Here is an 18,885-nt window from a genome sequence, read left to right as displayed (position 1 = left end):
CCAGCAAACTCTGGACACAAGCACACGCCACTATTTCCCCTTCACTGCAACCTTACGGTGCTTCCTCCCCTTTCTTTTCTAAAACCACCACACTACACTTCTTGCTGCGTTGCGTTAGTCAATCACCATCCTCCAGACCCAGCCAAGATGGCTGCCTCCTGCACTGAAGACACTCCATAGATGAGCAATGCAAAGTGGCCTTTAGATGACTGCTGCACTTCTGCATTAATGAATATTCAGTTTAACCATATCCACACTGCAGAAGGATAATACAGCAGCAACAAAGGAAAAAAAATCCATAGCAACTATCAGCTACAGTCCAGGTTACATATCCAGTCATGAACAGTTGTTGGTAAATGTATAGGAGATCCAAATCAGATTGTGGGGTGTATAACCAGCTTTAAACATTAAATTGGTAGGCGTCCTTAACAATCTGCAATCCCCATTGCAAGGAATTCCAGCCTAAAGGGAAAAATATGATTGGGCGCTGGCTGTTTTGATCCTACAAACAACCATGCAATGATTGCAAGCAAAACAGATATGAAATAGTGACCAGATGGTTATGATGCAGCTATAAGTGTTAATAGGAGTAGTAATTTTTTTATCATTTTGTGAAATTTGTCTTTTAACATAAACATTCAGTTTTCAGTATAGTCAATGCAGAAATCTTACCATGAATCACAACATGCCAGTGTTCTGTATGCTGAGGTAGTTCCATTGTAACCCAATCTTTAAATACAAAGCCTGCTTGCTTCTGCTGACTGCTTTTTATTGTAAAGGTGGTAAGTTCATAAAGCCGTATAGCTATTTAAGGATTAATCAGTCATGGAGGCATTAAAAGGAGCTCCTCTGTCAGTTATAGACATAGTAAAGTTTCACGGAAAGCAAAAACCATGCAGGTTTGAATAATTAAAGGCCTCTTGTCTAAACGCTTAATCCAAGCTCACATCCTGCTGAAAGATGACCTAGAGCTGAGCGTAGGGCCGCCTGCTATTGTTCTAGTGATCATTAGTAAATAATGCCACAAGCAGTTGATTTGGTGACTCTTGCGGTATCTGCTAAGTCACTGCACCTTCCTGAGGGATCAGCAAACAGGAGAGAAAGGACAAAGTGGAGGAATTCCTTCATGGAGGGAGACACGCAACTGATGCATGTGATCAGAGAAATGCGTTCAGAAATCAACAAGCTAGAGAAAGAAAACAAGGAGCTGCGGGGAGAATTGAGCCTAACTGGACACAGGACAGTTAATGCAAAGGAGAGAGAGGTGAGACCCGGAATCATATGTGAGTTACAGCAACGTGAGGAGGTCACATGCAAAGGAGTCCTGCGCAGGAATGTCTCTGTCGGAACCAATGACATAATGCAAGAACAAACAGGTATTATACCTTGTGTCTATATTAACTAGAGACAATACTTTGCTATGGGAAAATATGAATAAGGGCACATCATGACACAAAAGAGCCGCAAAGTTTGCCATTGACCGCGTTATATTTATTATACTAAGTATAATATTTAAAACCACAATGTGCTAAATAAAGAAGAAATCTTTTTACCTTATATGCACAGTGTCAGGGCATACCCAAACACACAAAATCTCAGGGTAAACACACACACAATATCATGGCAAACACACCAATGCTTATATACGTCAGGCCTGAAACACACACACATGCGCAGTGTCTAGGAATACACTCATACTTACAGTGGGGAAAATAATTATGCAGATTGTGTAAGTTTGCCAACTTTCAAAGAAATAAACGGTTTATAATTCTTATCATAGCTTTATTTTACCACTTGCCGACCGCCAGCAGTACATATACTGCGGCAGGTCGGCTCTGTCCCGCGAACTGTACGTCGTTTTGCGGGACTGCTAGTGGGGTCGCCTGAGTTCCAATTAGCTACAGGGGGAGCCAATCAGTGGGTTCAGCGGCTGCAATGTCTGCCAGGCACCCATGATCGCTCCCCGTTGAGACAGAACGGCAGTCTGCCGTTGTAAACACGGCAGACCACTGTTCTGTCAGTAATTAACACAGGGATCCTGTGTTCCTCTTATTTAGGAACACAGGTCTCTGTGTTCATTTAGCAAGCCCATCCCTCACACAGTTAAAAAGCACCCCCTAGGGACACATTTAACCCTTTGATCACCCCTGGTGTTAACCCCTTCCCTGCCAGTGTCATTACAGTAACAGTGCATGTGTTTTGCACTGATTACTGTAGTACTGTCACTGGTCCACCCAAAAGTGTCAAAAATATCAGTTAGGTGTCTGATCTGTCCTCCCCAATGTCGCAGTCCTGCTAAAAATTGCTAAACGCCGCCATTACTAGTAAAAAAATTAATAAATAAAAATGACATAAATCTTTTACCTAGTTTGTAGACACGATAACTTTTGCGCAAGCCAATTAATATACACTTATTGGGATTTTTTTTACCAAAAATATGTAGCAGAATACATATTGGCCTAAAATGATGAAAAAAATTAGATTTTTTATTTTTTTTTATTGGGAATGTTTTTTAACAGAAAGTAAAAAATTTTGTTTTTTCTTTTCAGAATTGTCACTCTTTTTTTGTTTATAGCGCAAAAAATAAAAATCATAGAGGTGATCAATGACCACTAAAAGAAAGCTCTATTTGTGAGAAAAAAAGGACATCAATTTTATTTGGGTACAGGGTCGCACGACCACACAAATGTCAGTTAAATGAATGCAGTGTCATATCGCAAAAAATGGCCTGGTCATTAATGGGATAAAATCTTCCGGTCAAGAAGTGGTTAAATGATGGAGGCAGAATATCAACAAAAATCCTGAAAAAACACATAAAACAAATGCTATAAATTAAATTACAGTTTAGTGAGTAAAATAAGTATTTGATCCACAAGCAAAACATGACTTAGTACTTGGTGGAGAAATCCTTGTTGGCAAGCAGAGAGGTAAGACATTTGTAGTTGGTGATGGTGACCAGGTTTGCACACATCTCAAGAGGGATTTTGATCCACTCTTTACAGATCTTCTCTAAATCCTTAAGGTTTCTTGACTTGAAATTTCAGTTCCTTCTATAAATTTTTCTATACAATTAAGGTCTGGAGACTGACTAGGCCACTCCATGACCTTAATGTTCTTCTTCTTGAGCCACTTCTTTGTTGCCTTGGTAGCATGTTTTGGGTCATTGTCAATTGTTGGAAGACCCATCCAGGACCCCTGGTTGTTCTGGCTGAGGGAAGAAGGTTCTTATCAAAGATTTTACAATACGTAGCCCTGTCCATTGGCACCTCATTGCGGCAAAGTCCTCCTGTACCTTTATGAGAGAAATAGCCCCAAAGCATCATGTTTCCACCTATGTGCTTGACTGTAGGGATGGTGTTCTTAGGGTCATAGTCAGTATTTTTCTTCCTCCAAAAGGTGAGTCGAGGTAATGCCAAAGAGCTTAATTTTAGTCTCATCTGACCACAGCACTTTCTCCCAGTCCTTCTCTGAATCACTGAGATGTTCATTGGCATGACTGTACATGTGCCTTCTTGAGAAGGGGGACTCATCGTATTTGGAGGAAGAAAAATGCTGACTATGACCCTAAGAACACCATCCCTACAGTCAAGCAGGGAGGTGGAAACATTATGCTTTGGAGATGTTTCTCTGCTAAAGGTACAGGCTGACTTTGCGACATTGACGGGCTAATGGACGGGACCATTTATTGTAATATCTTGGATAAGAACCTTCTTCCCTCAGCCAAAACCCTGAAGATGGGTCATGGATGGGTGTTTCTGCATGACAATGACCCAAAACATACCGCCAAGGCAACAAAGGAGTGGCTCAAGAAGAAGCACATTAGGTCATGGAGTGGCCTAGCCTGTCTCCAGACCTTAATCCTATAAAAAATTTATAGAAGTAGTTGAAACTTTGAGTTGCCAAGTGACAGTCAAGAAACCTTAAGGATTTAGAGAAGATCTGTAAAACAAAACAGACCAGAATCCCTCCTGAGATGTGTGCAAGCCTGCTCACTAAATACAAGAAACGTCTTACGTCTGTGCTTGCCAATAAGAATTTCTCCACCAAGTGCTAAGTCATGTTTTTCTTGGGGATCAAATATTTATTTTACTCACTGAACCGCAACTCAGTTTATACCATTTGTATAATGTGTGTTTTCTGGAGTTTTGGTTGATATTCTGTCTCTATCATTTAGAATACACCCTTTTAAAAAATTTAGGCCCTTCATTTCTTTGTAAGTTGGCAAACTTACAGAATCTGCAGGGGATCAAATAATTATTTTCCCCACTGTACACAGTTTCAGGGCAGACACATCAAGAGAGAAAAGGGATGGGTAGAGAGGCAGCAGGCCGCCAATAGTGTAACAAGTTTTATTAGTAAAAAAAAAGTTAAAATACAAAATGTATCAGTTAGGCTGACGAAGGAGGTGTTCTGATTGGTAACAGCACCCTGGACGGTTGACAGCTTCCTGATAGCTCCTTGACAGATTGAGTCTCCCGTGATGGCTTGCTTGCTTGGAATCCTGCCCTGACTTCACTGTGCTCCGGTCAGTGGCCCTAGTGTAGACTGGATTAGGAACTGATGACTTTTACATGGAGCTTGCTTCAATGCCTAACACCAGCAATTTCTGTGTGCATAGGCTTTGTATTTAATTATTTTTTTATTTTTCTAATAAAACTTGCTACACTATTGGCGGCTTGGCGCTTCTCTCCCCATCCCTTTTCTCTCTTGCAGTATTTAGGTTTCCAGCCCGCTCAGGAGGCAGCCTCTCCCCAGCCTGCTGTTTTAGCAATAGACTCAATAACTAGTATTGATACCTCCATGATTGTATACATTTAATATAGACATACACACATATATATATTTGCATTTATAACTATAACTATAACCAATATATATTTGCATATATAACTCTAATAATGATGGTTTCTTCACTTGTATATGCATACATTTTTTGGTTCACATGCTAGTGATTTAACTCCTTCACGCCACCCGTACACAAATTTGCAGCCCCACTGGACTGGGCTTTTTTCTGTGGGGACGCATATTTGTATATCTCCCTTTGTATTGGGAGCTCGTCACACAGTGCACTCCCAGCACAGAGACGGGGGTCTGCCTGAGAGCCCTGGGCCCCATTCGAACTATCGGGACCCAGAACGTCTCATTCTGGGTCACCTGATCGCTGGGATAGCCACTGTGAAGCCCGCCCCCATGTTTTCTGTCTCTGTTAATGGATGAGAGAGAAACATTGTATCATTCTCTGTCCTTGCAGAGATAGAAAAAAGTGTGTGTAGAAGAAAAAAAGAAATAATAATATTAATTTAAAAAATTAAATACATTTTTTTTTTTCAAATACGTAGATCAAGGTTTGATCTAGGTCAGTGCCAGGGTTAGTGTTTGGGTCAAGGTCAGGGTCAAAGGTCAAGGTCAAATGTCAGGGTCAGTATTTTTTTTGGACAGGATTTTTTTTTTTTTTTTTAATTAGTATCAGTGTCAGTGTGTTTTAGATAGGATATAAAAAAAAATTCACACTATTGTTTCTGGGCTGTACTACGGGTACAAACAACAACTAACATACACTAAAGTGGTATCGCTGCGATCGTCAGAGGCAAGAGAATTTATTTTGGGTTGTTCTTTGGTGGAAGGTAGTGACAGTAGCAAGAAATATACTGTTACATTTTTTTTTTTAAAAATGTTTTTTTTTTTACTATTTTGGGCCAGTTTTCTTTTGAAAATAAAAAATAAAAAGCAAGAGATATCCATTACCATTTACTACTAAACGAAAGCCCAATTTTTCCAGAAAAATACAAGGTATAAGCCACCTGGATGCACAACGTATTTGTGATGATATGTACGGTTTTATTAGGCATTAAAATTGGTTTTACCCTTAGGCATGAAGGTATTACATTCAATATTAATCCCCCATACACAATTCAGTTAAGATTGTATAGGATCTTTCCCCTAGATCTAGCAAGCGCAGCACAGAGTGTTGGTGTCTTCCTAGCGCAGATACATACATACATACAGTACACAGTGTCAGGGCAGACACACACATACAGTATATCATAAAAGTGAGTACACCCCTTACATTTTTGTAAATATTTTATTATATCTTTTCATGTGACAACAGTGAAGAAATGACTTTTTGCTACAATGTAAAGTAGTGAGTGTACAGCTTGTATAACAGTGTAAATTTACTGTCCCCTCAAAATAACTCAACACACAGCCATTAATGTCTAAACCCCTGGCAACAAAAGTGAGTACACCGCTAAGTGAAAATGTCCAAATTGGGCCCAAAGTGTCAATATTTTGTGTAGTCACCACTATTTTCCAGCACTGCCTTAACCCTCTTGGGCATGGAGTTCACCAGAGCTTTAAAGGGTTTCCACTGGAGTCCTCTTCCACCTGACATCACAAAGCTGGCTGATGTTAGAGCATTTGTGCTCCTCCCCCTTCAGTTTGAGGATGCCCCACAGATGCTCAATATTGTTTAGTTCTAGAGACATGCTTGGCCAGTCCACCACCTTTACCCTCAGCTTCTTTAGCAAGGCAGTGGTCATCTTGGAGGTGTGGTTGGGGTGGTTATCATGTTGGAATACTGCCCTACGGCCCAGTTTCCGAAGGGAGAGGATCACGCTCTGCTTCAGTATGTCACAGTACATGTTGGCATTCATGGTTCCCTTAATGAACTGTAGTGCCCCAGTGCCAGCAGCACTCATGCAGCCCTAGAACATGACACTCCCACCACCATGCTTGACTGTAGGCAAGATACTGTACACTTTTCTTTGTACTCCTCACCTGGTTGCCGCCACACACCCTTAACACCATCTGAACCAAATAAGTTTATCTTGGTCTCATCAGACCACAGGACATGGTTCCAGTAATCCATATCCTTAGTCTGCTTGTCTTCAGGGCTTACTTGTGCATCATCATTGGAATGAGCTTCCTTCTGGGACGACAGCCATGCAGACCAATTTGATGCAGTGTGCGGCGTATGGTCTGAGCACTGACAGGCTGACCCCCCCCCCCACCCCTTCAACCTCTGCTGGCAGCACTCATACGTCTATTTCCCAAAGACAACCTCTGGATATGACGCTGAGCACGTGCATTCAACTTCTTTGGTCGACCATGACGAGGCCTGTTCTGAGTGAAACCTGTCCTGTTAAACCACTGTATGGTCAAAGTGCTGCAGCTCAGTTTCAGGGTCTTGGCAATCTTCTTATAGCCTAGTGCAGTGCAACAGTTATTTTTTTCAGATCTTCAGAGAGTTCTTTGCCATGAGTTGCCATGTTGAACTACCAGTGACCAGTATGAGAGAGTGATAGCAATAACACACCTGTTCCCCATTCACACTAAAAGGTCACATGACATCAGGGAGGGAAAATGGCTAATTGGGCCCAACTTGGACATTTTCACTTAGGGGTGTACTCACTTTTGTTGCCAGTGGTTTAGACATTAATGGCTGTGTATTGAGTTATTTTGAGGGGGCAGCAAATTTACACTGTTTTACACGGTTTATTCAGTGGGTATAGAAAATAATAATCCCCCCCCTCTTCAAAATAATTAAATTTTGTTGCTTTGCAGCCTGAAATGAAGACAGACACAGATTTTGTTTTATCCAGCTGTATTTCCTCAGTGCAACTTATAACATTCAAGTGAAAGGTATAACACCGACATGTCAGCATTTTCTTTAAATTCTAAAACAAAATCACAGAGTTGGAAAAAGGCTCACCCCCTCCTAAAAATGACTCAAATCAAGTGTAGCTAATCACCTTCTCAATGGCGCACAAAGCCATTTGACTTTTAACTGTGTCATCTTGATTTGCTCAGCATTAAAATAAGCTTCCTGGTGGTGCAATTGAAGCAAACAATTAACTATGGGTGGCAAGGCACTACCAAAAGATCTCTGGGATAAAGTTGTGGACAGGCACAAGTCAGGAGATGGATATAAAAACAATTCAAATGCTCTATCAATGTCTAGAAGCACAGTAAAGTCTATTATTAGGAAGTAAAAGGTATTTGGTACAACACAGACCCTACCTGGATCAGGACATCGCTCCAAACTGGATGAAAGAGCCAGAAAGAAATTGATCAGAAAGGCTACGGAGAGGCCTACAGCAACTCCGAAGCAGTTGCAGGAATTTATGTCAAAGAGTGGTAATTGTGTGCATGTGACAACAATATCACAAATTCTCCACAATGTAACTTGTATGGAAGGGTTGCAAGAAAAAATGCACTCCTCAAAATAGGCCACATGCAGTCACAACTCAGCTTTGCCAAAACACACATTGAAGATTCCGAGGCCACATGCAAAAAAGTGTTATGGTCAGATGAGACTAAAATGTAGTTATTTGGCCTCAACACCAAACAATATGTCTTGTGGAAATCCAATACAGCTCACCATCCAAATAACACCTCTCTTACAATAAAGCATGGGGTGGTAATCTTCTGTTGTATGGGTGTTTCTCTACAGCAGGGACTGGAGCACCTGTCAGGATGGAAGGAAAAAAGAATGGGGCAAAATACTGTCAAATTCTTGAGGAACATCTGCTGCCCTCTGCCAGAAAGTTGTCAATGGGAAGAAGATTTACCTTCCAACATGACAATGACCAAAAGCACACAGAAAACATTATTACACAGTGTTTGAAGGAGAAAAAGGTTAATGTCCACAAACGGTCACTATCAAATTTAACTGAACTTAAGCAGTTCTGCAAAGAAAAGTTGGCAAATATTGCAAAATCTAGATGTGAAAAGTTAGTAAAGACATATCCCAACAGATTAAAGGCTGTAATTGGAGCAAAAGGTGGCTCAACAAAATACTGACACAAGGGGTGATCCTTTTTCTAACTCCTTTTTCTAACTTCTTCTAACTCTAAAACTTTTTTTTATTTTTTTCTGACATGTTGCCGTCTTTCACTTGGATTTTTTACGTTACACTGAGTAAATACAACGGAATAAAACAAAAACTAAGACTGTCTTCATTTCAGGCTGTAAAGCAACAAAATATGATCATTTTAAAGGGGGTGATTTTGTTCTATACCCACTGTATATATATCAAATCTGCTACAGCTAATACTTGGTGTATGGATGTTTAGAACAAATAGGAATGGTCATATATTTTTTTGTTGCTGTAAATACTATTTTGGGCAAAGTAGACAAAATTTGCAAGGTTTTAAGTATGGAGCTTGTGCAGTATGTAACTCAATAAAAATCTTAATAGATTTACCCTTGTGCTTATGTACAGATAGTATCATCTTTCTCAGTGTATACAGTTCCACTCTGCCATAGCTGATACCTGGTGTACAGTATGGATGTTTTGAACCAAGAGAACTGGTCATACATGTATGTTAATAGTATATTTCAGATGGGTCGATATTGAGCCGATGCAAATTTTTTCTCTTTCTCTCACTCTCTCTCTCTCTCTCTCTCTCTCGTCCTGTACAAGAATGGTCAAGATGTACAGTTATGCACTTAATGCTATATGTTTGTGACTGCTCCTGCAGGGATTTTGAGACTCTGCACCTAACTATCCGGCATCAAAGAATCTATTTGCCCGTATATGATTCCCTTGGTATATATGATCATACACATGTGGTGAGCCTTGGACACGTTAAAGTGTAACTAAAGGCAAAACTATTTTTTACATTTTTGATAGAGTAAGGGACTGTTATTAGGGATGATCGAACTTTTGAAAAGTTAGGTTCGGCCAGGAGGCAGGCAAAACATCTGAACTTCTGTATAGGGGTATATATATATACACACACACTGATATGTATATTACACTTACACATATATAGGTGTGTTGGGAGCCTAGCCATATTAGTGCAAATTATTTCATTAGCAAAAGTATAGTGTTCTGCTCCTTTAACACCTATATATGTGCAGGTGTATATATACAGACATGGGTGTGTATATATACCCCTATAGACATGTTCAGATGTCATGCCTGACTCCAAACATGTCCTCAAAAAAGCACTAGCAACCCCTGCAGCAAAAAGAATGCTGATGGGAGCGGAGCCATATCCCTGCTCTGAAAGTGACACAAGAGAAACAATCTTTTCTCTATAGCGGTCACCCTGATATGGAAGGGTTTTGTCACCCTGCCATAGCAGTCAGAGTCAGTTAAACCTACACTACACTACGGTCCCCTTACACTTAACACTTTCCCTACAGACACTGAATAAATTAAAGCTAACTATAGTGGAAAATAGCACCCTAACTACACTAGATATCCCTTTCCTCACACTAAAAATTGCTAAATGACACTTTGTAACACATTGTAACAGAAGTAACAGAACAGCATTCCACTCTCTTTCATAAATTTTAGCATTTATTATGCTAGGAATTTGGCGGGGGCTATCTTACATACTGGAGGGCGTATTCACTAATGATTGGACTATGGACCCCCTAGTCACTCCAATCACATTCCTAGCATTCTCCTGCCCCCTCAATTGGCTTTTACTGATGGTTCTGGTCCAATCACGGGCTTTTAAAGCCCATTTCCTTAACCATTGCATTTTGGTCGGTTCTGGTTGCCGAATTCCAAACTTTTTGGGCAAAAAGTTCTAAATTCGGCTGAACCTCGAACAGCCAATGTTCGGGTCGAACCGATGGTCGACCCGAACCATTCGATCATCCCTAACTGTTATAACCCCTGTTACATTTTTTTGCCATCTGTGTCCCATAGGAAAGATTCCCTTCACTTCCTGTCCAATAGCCAAACAGGAAGTGAGAAGAAATCCTTTCAAAGTGAAGGAATCCTGGGATTTCACCCAGGTCACCAGAGTCCCTATTGGAAGATTTTCCCTCGACTACTGCTCTGGTGTCAACCAAAAATTTGGGATTTTCTTTTAATTTCACTTTCGATGATAGTAGTAAACAAGACAAATAGAGAAGGTGAATCTATCTAATGGGGGCACAGACAGCAATAAAAACTGACAGGTGTTCTAATCCCTCTCCACGCTGTCCAAAGAAATAAGGTCACTCTTTATACACTGGTCCAAAAAATGAAAGGAACACTTGGAAAACACATCAGATCTCAATGGGGAAAAATATCATGCTGGATATCTATACTGATATGGTCTGTGTAATGTGTTAGGAATAAAAGGATGCCACATTGTTTGATGGAAATGAATACAGAGTTCAAAGACACCACGAAAATCAAAGTGAAAAAATAATGCAGTAGGCTAGTTCATTTTTTTGAAATTTTATTGCAGCAACTGAAAATGGTACTCAGCAGTTTGTATGGCCCCCCACATGCTTGTATGCATGCCTGACAACGTCAGGGCATGCTCCTAATGAGACGACAGATGGTGTCCTGGCGTGTTTCCTCCCAAATCTGGACCAGGGCATCACTGAGCTCCTGAACAGACTGAGGTGCAACCTGGCAGCCTCAGATGGATCGAAACATATTGTCCCAGAGGTGTTCTATTGACATTGGGTCAGGCAAGCGTGGGGAAAAATTAACCCCCCTTCATGAACAGGCCATTTTCCTGCGATACCGCACTGCATTATTTTAACTAACAATTGCACGGTCATGCAATACTGTACCCAAAAATAATGTCCTTTTTTTTCAAAAATAGGGCTTTCTTTTGGTGGTATTTGATCACCTCTGCGTTTTTTGGTTTTCGCAAAAGTTATAGTGTCTACAAACTATGGGATATTTTTATTTTATCTTTTTACTAGTAATGGGGGTGATCAGCGACTTATAGTGGGCCTGCGATATTGTGGCAGACATTCTGACACTAACTGACACTTTTAACACTTTTTAGGAACCAGTGACACTATTATGGTGATCAGTGCTAAAAATATGCACTGTTACTGTCACTGTACTAATGACACTGGCTGGGAAGGGGTTAACATCAGGGGCAATCAAAGGGTTAACTTATTCCCTAACCAGTGTTTTACTATACTGTGCAAGGCACTTTTACTAGGGGAAGAGATGGAATTTATTCCCTGCTTTGTTGGGACACACATTCCATCCCTTCCCTCCTGTCAGAATGGAAATCTGCCTTGTTTACATAGACAAATTGCAGTTCTATCTCTCTGCCTAACGATTTGCGGGTGCTGGAGGACATCGGCTATGTGTAATCACAGTGGAAGTGAGCCGGCGGGGACGTCCATGCATGCCCCCTACCCAGAAATGTTGCACACAGATGCACTGTAGCAATAAATCTGCTGTAGGGCGGACCTAAAGTGGTTAACACCCATACAGAGGAGGGTGAGCTATATTATATGTCGTTGGTTGTGTTTTTTTTAAAGCCTAGTTTAGTTTTCATTAAAGTGTTACTAAACCCAGAACCTGCATTCACAATATCTGGTCTCCCACAGTACACAGAACATGGAAATGCAATTATTTTAGTAAATTTAAACTGCTAAATACCTTATTTCATCAGCACTATATAGCAGCCTTGTGACTTGTATCAGTTCCTAGTGAAGCTTGTAGGAGGAGTTTTCATTCTCCTCTGATCCTCTGTCTGAACAGTGCTGATTGGCTCTGTGCTGATCACATGCACTCTCTCAAGAAAAAAGAAAAACTCTCTAGCAATACACATCAAACTGAGCATGTGCAGAGTGACTCCAAAGGCTCTGTTCTATCAGTAGATGGGTTGGAGTCAGTTAAAGAAGATTAAGATCAGAGAGACAGGATTACACAGCTTTTATAAACAATGCAGAGGATTAAACCTTTAGCTTCCACAGTGAGTATAACAAGCATGCTTTACTGCATATACAGTATACATCTATTTCCTTGTTTTGGGTTTAGTAACACTATAATGAAATGCAGTCTATAAATGTAAGACAGGTGTATGAGTGAAGGGTTTGCCTCCTCCATTCATAGATGGCTTTTCATTCAAGGACATCTTCTGGGAACGGAGGACGGGGGCAGAAAGTGCGGGCATAGTCGGTGCTCTTGATGAGTGCATATGACAGATTCCTCCGTTCTATTAACCCCTGCTGCACCAGCAGGGGAGGGGTCATTAGATGATAGAAGCACCAGACAGCAGCAGAAGGGACACAACCGCATAGTTTGTAAGTAATGCTCCTTGTGTTAAAGATCTTTAATACCTAGCCAATCAGCAGACTTTGGAGGCCTGCTGGTGCATGCAGAGGGGGTGATTAAATATCTGAGGGTATTTCAAGCCCAACTGCAGGCAAAAATGAAATTTGAATAGTGCATTGTGTATCAGTAAACTTGTTCCTTGATTCCAAACCATCCTGTAGAGTAATGAACCAAAGTCACAGCTTCCTACAAGCCATGCTAATTTCCTACCCTAGGGACCAGGCATTTTTCCCCGCTCACTCTCAAAGGTCTACTGCCTTTAGAGCCTATCAGAGAGGACCCAGCTGCTGTACGTGTCGTCTCCACCAATATGAGATTTCCACATAATACAGGCAGTGATGCGCCAATAAAATATGTTTTATATTATGCAATGTGTTGTTATTAAGTAATTATTTTTAAATTCCAAGAAAATGTACCAGAGTTCTCCTTTTCACCATTATAATACTGTAATAATTATTTTTTTCAAATAAAAATTCTCTGAATCATACCTGCTATCTGGCTTAGCAATAGAAATGCTCCTTTAGGCACTGGAGCCATGAATTAAAGACAGCTTAAAGTTAAATATTTATTAAGCTCATTAAATTTCTCATTCATTTGTATTCATGACTTCGATTCCCCAACAGACAATTCCTATTGGCATTATAACATTTTTATTTGACACATTTAATTGACCCACATCATGAAGCAGTCATGTATAATCCTCCCAGGCCATAGCACCTGACCTGACGGCTATGGGAATGTGCAGAGGCAATGCTTCCATGAACAGCAGCTCTCGTGTGGCATACTGATAAAGCATAGCCTGCTTCCACTCCATTTGAACTCCACATATATATGAAGCTATTCCCAGGTGACAGAGTGTTTAATGTATTAAAAATGATTTATCTGCATTGGGAATAGATTTCATTATGTGTATGTAGGGTCAATCTGGATAAAAGATCTGCTATATTTTAAACATAAAATCCAACTGTAGTTTACTTTGGGTGTGCAAAAGTGGTAAACTGGGGATATTTTATGGAATAGCTGCTTATAAAAGAAGAATGAGTGTAATAAAAAAGCAGGATTTTATGTTTAAAGGAAATCTGGAAAGTCAGCGTTTTCCATTTGACGCAATGTACGCATTTCTTCATCCCAATAAATAGGCACTTGGTTTACATTATAAATGTTTATTTTTTCTGTTTATATCAAACTATACTGCAAACCTCAGCACTTGCACATTTACATAGTGTGGGAAAAAAGTAATGTGTAAACATTCAGAGTTATGCAGAAGGCCTAAAAGTCTAGGAAACAGTGCAGGTCAGTGGCAGTGACCCAGAAAAACAAAATGCTGAGGCACAGCATTGTAATCCCAAGGGTGAGCTTTGAAAAATTAGGACCAAATTACAGTGGACCTGGCAGTCTATAGCAACTAAGCCCTATATGGTAGTTACCTCTCCCCCCCAGCTCCCACCCAACTAAAAACAGGGGGGTAAAATACCTACTGTAGACTCCATCTCTAAGTCTATTCCACAGGTGTCAAACACAAGCATTTCATGTGGCCCTCACACCTAGTGCTTTTTTCAGCTGGAACGTGCTGGACCTCCGTTCCGCCACCTCCAGCTCTTGCAGATCCCTGCCTACCCTGCATGCACTTGCAGCAGGGCACAGCAGTGCCGACCAATGATCTCCCTTCAAATAAGAGAGAGACCTGGAGCCACCTACACTGCCGGGAGGTTCTAGAGCCAGGCAGATGAGATGTAAGGAAGCTTTTTGGGTGGGGGGCACTCTGTATTCCACACATTCCTGAATTTTGCACACTACATACTTCTTATCTCTGCACTCTGTACATAGCGCACCCAGAAACCCTGCACTCTGTATGCCATACACTCCTCAACCCTGCAGTCTGTACATAGTGCACCCTGAACTCTGCAATCTGTATGTAGCACATTTGTGAACTCTACACTCTGTACACTGCATACTTCGAAGTATCTAAGTAGATGCATAGTCTTACAGATACAACCAGCCCTTTGAGGACAACCCTAATGCTGATGCGGCCCACAATGAAATTGAGTTTGACACGCCTGGTCTATTCACTTAGGATGACATCACTCAATGGAACAATATTGTGAAAAGGCGCTCCTACAAATATTTTTTCTGGTAATAGTTTTTTTAGGCCCTGCTTTATTTGTAAGGTCCCCCTGCCTAATGGCACTCAGATCCACACTCCAGTCACCAGCACTGACCATCATTGTCCAAAATAGAAAAATGGCTTTTTTAAATATCCAGGAACATACTGTATAAGGAATAAAAATCCTGGTTGACACATTTCAGCCATACCCAACCTTTGTCATAACCACATTATAGCACAAAACAGAGCCTTCTTTAATATCTACTCCCAGTACATACAGTACAGAACAGAGGGACTGAAGATGACAAAAATGAAGCACAAACAAAGGAAGGATTGGCTCAATCAGAGAGAATAAAGGGCGTTTTTGGTTTATTTTATGAAGTTGTGCATCCTGTAGTAACTGGAATCATTACTTGTTTAGACTGGAGCTTTAAGCTGTTCTTTAATGTTAATAGAGATTGTATAGCAAGCACAGAGACATTTTTAATAATTAAAGAACAAAATACATGGTGACATGAAGCATCAAATGAATCCTTATAATTAACAATTTTCTATTTTAGGTGCTAAAATGACTGTCCGTCGATATTCTATGTCATCTCTACTCTCTGGTGTTGGCTACTACAAACACAATGCACACATTAAAAGACATTCCAGCAGTGGAACGCTGAAGATTAATGGACCTATACAAGACACTGAGTCTGACAATGGAAATCAGCAAGCCATAAACAAAGAAACTGCAGAGGAAATGCCACCAGAACTTCTAGTGAATAACATCCCTAAGACAAGATCATATCAGGAATATATGCATAAGTGCAGGTAAATAACAGCAATCTGCTGTGTTATTTATGTAATAAACAAAAGTTGGTGTACAGTATATACATGCTAATGTAGAGAAATATTAAAGATGTGAGATGTAAATTGATTGTCATGTATATGGATATTAGGACTGTGATGGTAACTAGGAAACAGCAGATTAGTTTGTTTTCACAAGGCCAAAGGTGATAGGTGTGTTTGTGACTCCTCTTATGTCACTGCGCATGCTGGGTTGATGTAAGTGTGCATGGTAATAAAGCAAGCCTTAAATGATCCCATCACGAAGCTGTCATCTGTACTTTGCCAATCATAAGCAGCCAAGACATGCCCCGCCCTGCAGCCGCACTTATACAGAGGGCTTGTATACACAGTTGGTTATGACTGGCCAAGAACCGATCATAGTTTCCTGGTGGGATCACTCAGACCTTGTGTCAGGATCAGTGTCATTATTGTTGTTCCTGGAATCGAAGGGCGTAATTCTGATGGCCACGAGCAGGTGTCTCCCAGCAGCTAGACTGTACACTTAATTAGGCTGCACCTGATGTGGACTGCTGGGGGAATAAAAGCCCACCCTTCACTGAGGTACAGGGCTTCAGTATTGTTCCAGGAAGCCATGTCCCCTGTCTGAGCCTGATCTGTTCCTGATCCTTGTACCCTGATCCTGAGACCAGTACCCTGCTTCCTGCTCCCAGTTCCCCTTGACTCCTGTCCTTGTCCTGTCTTGCTTATGTTTGCTCGCTCCATTTTGTATATAGTAAGTTAGGTTAATATTTGGGTTTTGCACATTTATTTTCACTTACTTTGCTTATGGTTTACTGGTGTTGGTATTGGAGTGTATTATTTGGCTTTATAAACCTATTTCAACCTTGGTTAAACTGGGTCCTAATGATCAGATCGGCTGCATCTGGGAACTAGGAATTTTCTGGTCTCAGCATCTGCTAATTTCTGCAAGATGCAGTCAGAGGAGGTTTTTTATTTTGCACTGCTTGTAACAGAAGACAGGAAATATTGCCGCCAAATTTTGAAATCACGCACTAGCGAGCAATTGCTGGAATGCATCTCTTGTTGACTCACTCTCTTGTTGACCAAGGCAGGGTTTTGTTTGGAGATTTTCAGCCACTCATTCAGATCTGTGCAGAGTTTGCTTTGTCTAGTATCCTTAAGGGTGGTGATGATTATCCCCCCCTCCCCTTTTAGTGTGTCTCAGATGGAATCGCTTGTGTGACTGGCTATTGGAAGATGATAAACCCTATTTCCTTGAGCATTATTCAGTATATTCACCAGAGGCTCTGCTGGATTGTATGAATGCAGTACATTCTCTTGTCAGACAAGGGAATTGAAAATTGAGTTTTGTTCAGCCCTTACTCCAAACCTGGTCAGATATTTCCTATTCACATCAGCTAAGATACACCAATCCACTTCTGCCTCTAGACACCAGTTTTCTCAAAGAACCCCCCTCTCCGTTACCTGTAGCAACGACAGCTGCATTTCAGTATACTTTGCTTCCAACTGCATGTCAGTATCCTGTCTCCACTAGCTGCACTTTTCCTGCATTTAATTCCAGAGAAAACCCCCTCTACTACTCTGTTGCCCCTAACAACCCCTCAGAAATCCACCTCTGTAACTGTTTCTTCCTTTCCACTATCTCTCAGTACTGCCATTACGACTCCATCTACCTTACAATCTATTCATAGCCCTGAAATCACTCACAAGATTCCAGTGTCTAAAGCTAAAAAGAAAAGGAGATTCTTCCCAATGCATACAATTATGCCTCTGCCTACTGCCCAGCCTGATGTGTCTCTGCCTGATGTGCCTCTCCCTGCTGCCAAGCCTCTGCCTGCTGGCCAGCCTTTTGTGCCTCTGCCTGCTGCCCAGCCTTATGTGCCTCCGCCTGCTGCCCAGCCTGATGTGCCTCTGCCCGCTGTCCAGCAATCTGCTGACGCTTCACTGCCTGATGCCCGGCTTGCTGCTGGTTCTTCCCTGCCTGATGCCTAGCTTGCCTTCAGTCCCAGCATTGGGACATGTGCTACATCAAGGACATGTACATTTCCGATCCTACGCCTCTTTAAGAATCCAACCTGTGGGGTACCAAGACAGCTCTGGTGCCTGCTGCCCAGCCTGACTTTTCTCTACCTAATGGTTCCTGCCTGATGCCCAGTTTTTCGCTCACGCTTCCCTGCCTGATGCCCAGTTTGTGCAGAACATTGAAAGAACATTGAAGAATCTAATCTCTTCTAACTTTTCAGAGCTTTATAAGGCTTTATAAAGCATGACATGCTAAAGAGAGGGAATGCTTGCATTCTAAAGCTTTGGTGGAAATCACTGCATGTGTGGATTGCAATTAGAACAGACTCTGCAAGGCTTCTTTCACACGGTCCGCCTCCGTAGGCGGATCCGTGCTGCTCAGCGGGGGATCGATACACAGATCCCCACTGAGCAGGCAGGTGAAAACTCCCTCTCCGCTCTGTGTGCGGAGAGGGAGGTGTCAGAGCCCCATGCATCTCTATGGGGGAATCGGATGAGAGCTGACCGCCTGTCCGCGCTCATCCGATCCCATCCAATCTGATTCCCTGGACGGATGGAAAATAGGGTTTCCATCCACCTGGATTTCACGGACAGGATTGGATGCGGATGGCAGCGGGTGTCAGCGGACATGTCTCCGCTGACATCCGCTGCCCCATAGGGATGCATGGGGGATCCGATCAGACCCGCCTAAAAAACTGACAGGCGGATCTGATCAGATCGCTCGTGTGAAAGGACCCTAAAACAAAATAAAATCAATTTCATATGAATTGTTACAGTTTTACTCAATATAAAATTATATTATATGTTAACTTTTTATGCCAACAGTGCAAGTTCTTATTTAATAATGGCTGTAAGGTATACATATGCCTACATTTTTACACATATAGTGAATACCAAGTACAGG

The 18,885-nt window shown here is 41.4% G+C and overlaps 1 protein-coding gene across 1 annotated transcript in view; it reads left to right on the top strand.

Moving 5' to 3' along the window:
* Window positions 1–1,027: 1,027 nt before the first annotated feature.
* Window positions 1,028–18,885, top strand: part of CCDC195 (coiled-coil domain containing 195) — a 47,403-nt gene continuing 29,545 nt past the window's right edge. Inside the window, exons 1-2 of the mRNA XM_082248855.1 lie at window positions 1,028–1,376; window positions 15,704–15,959. Of these exons, the coding sequence (XP_082104981.1) occupies window positions 1,127–1,376; window positions 15,704–15,959 (506 nt within the window). The 5' untranslated portion in view covers window positions 1,028–1,126. The remainder of the gene's footprint in view (window positions 1,377–15,703; window positions 15,960–18,885) is intronic.

This window comes from Pelophylax lessonae (assembly GCF_965119305.1).
Source record: "Pelophylax lessonae genome assembly, chromosome: 3".
NCBI classification, from domain to species: Eukaryota; Metazoa; Chordata; class Amphibia; order Anura; family Ranidae; genus Pelophylax; species Pelophylax lessonae.
This window is presented reverse-complemented; position numbering and strand designations above follow the sequence as displayed.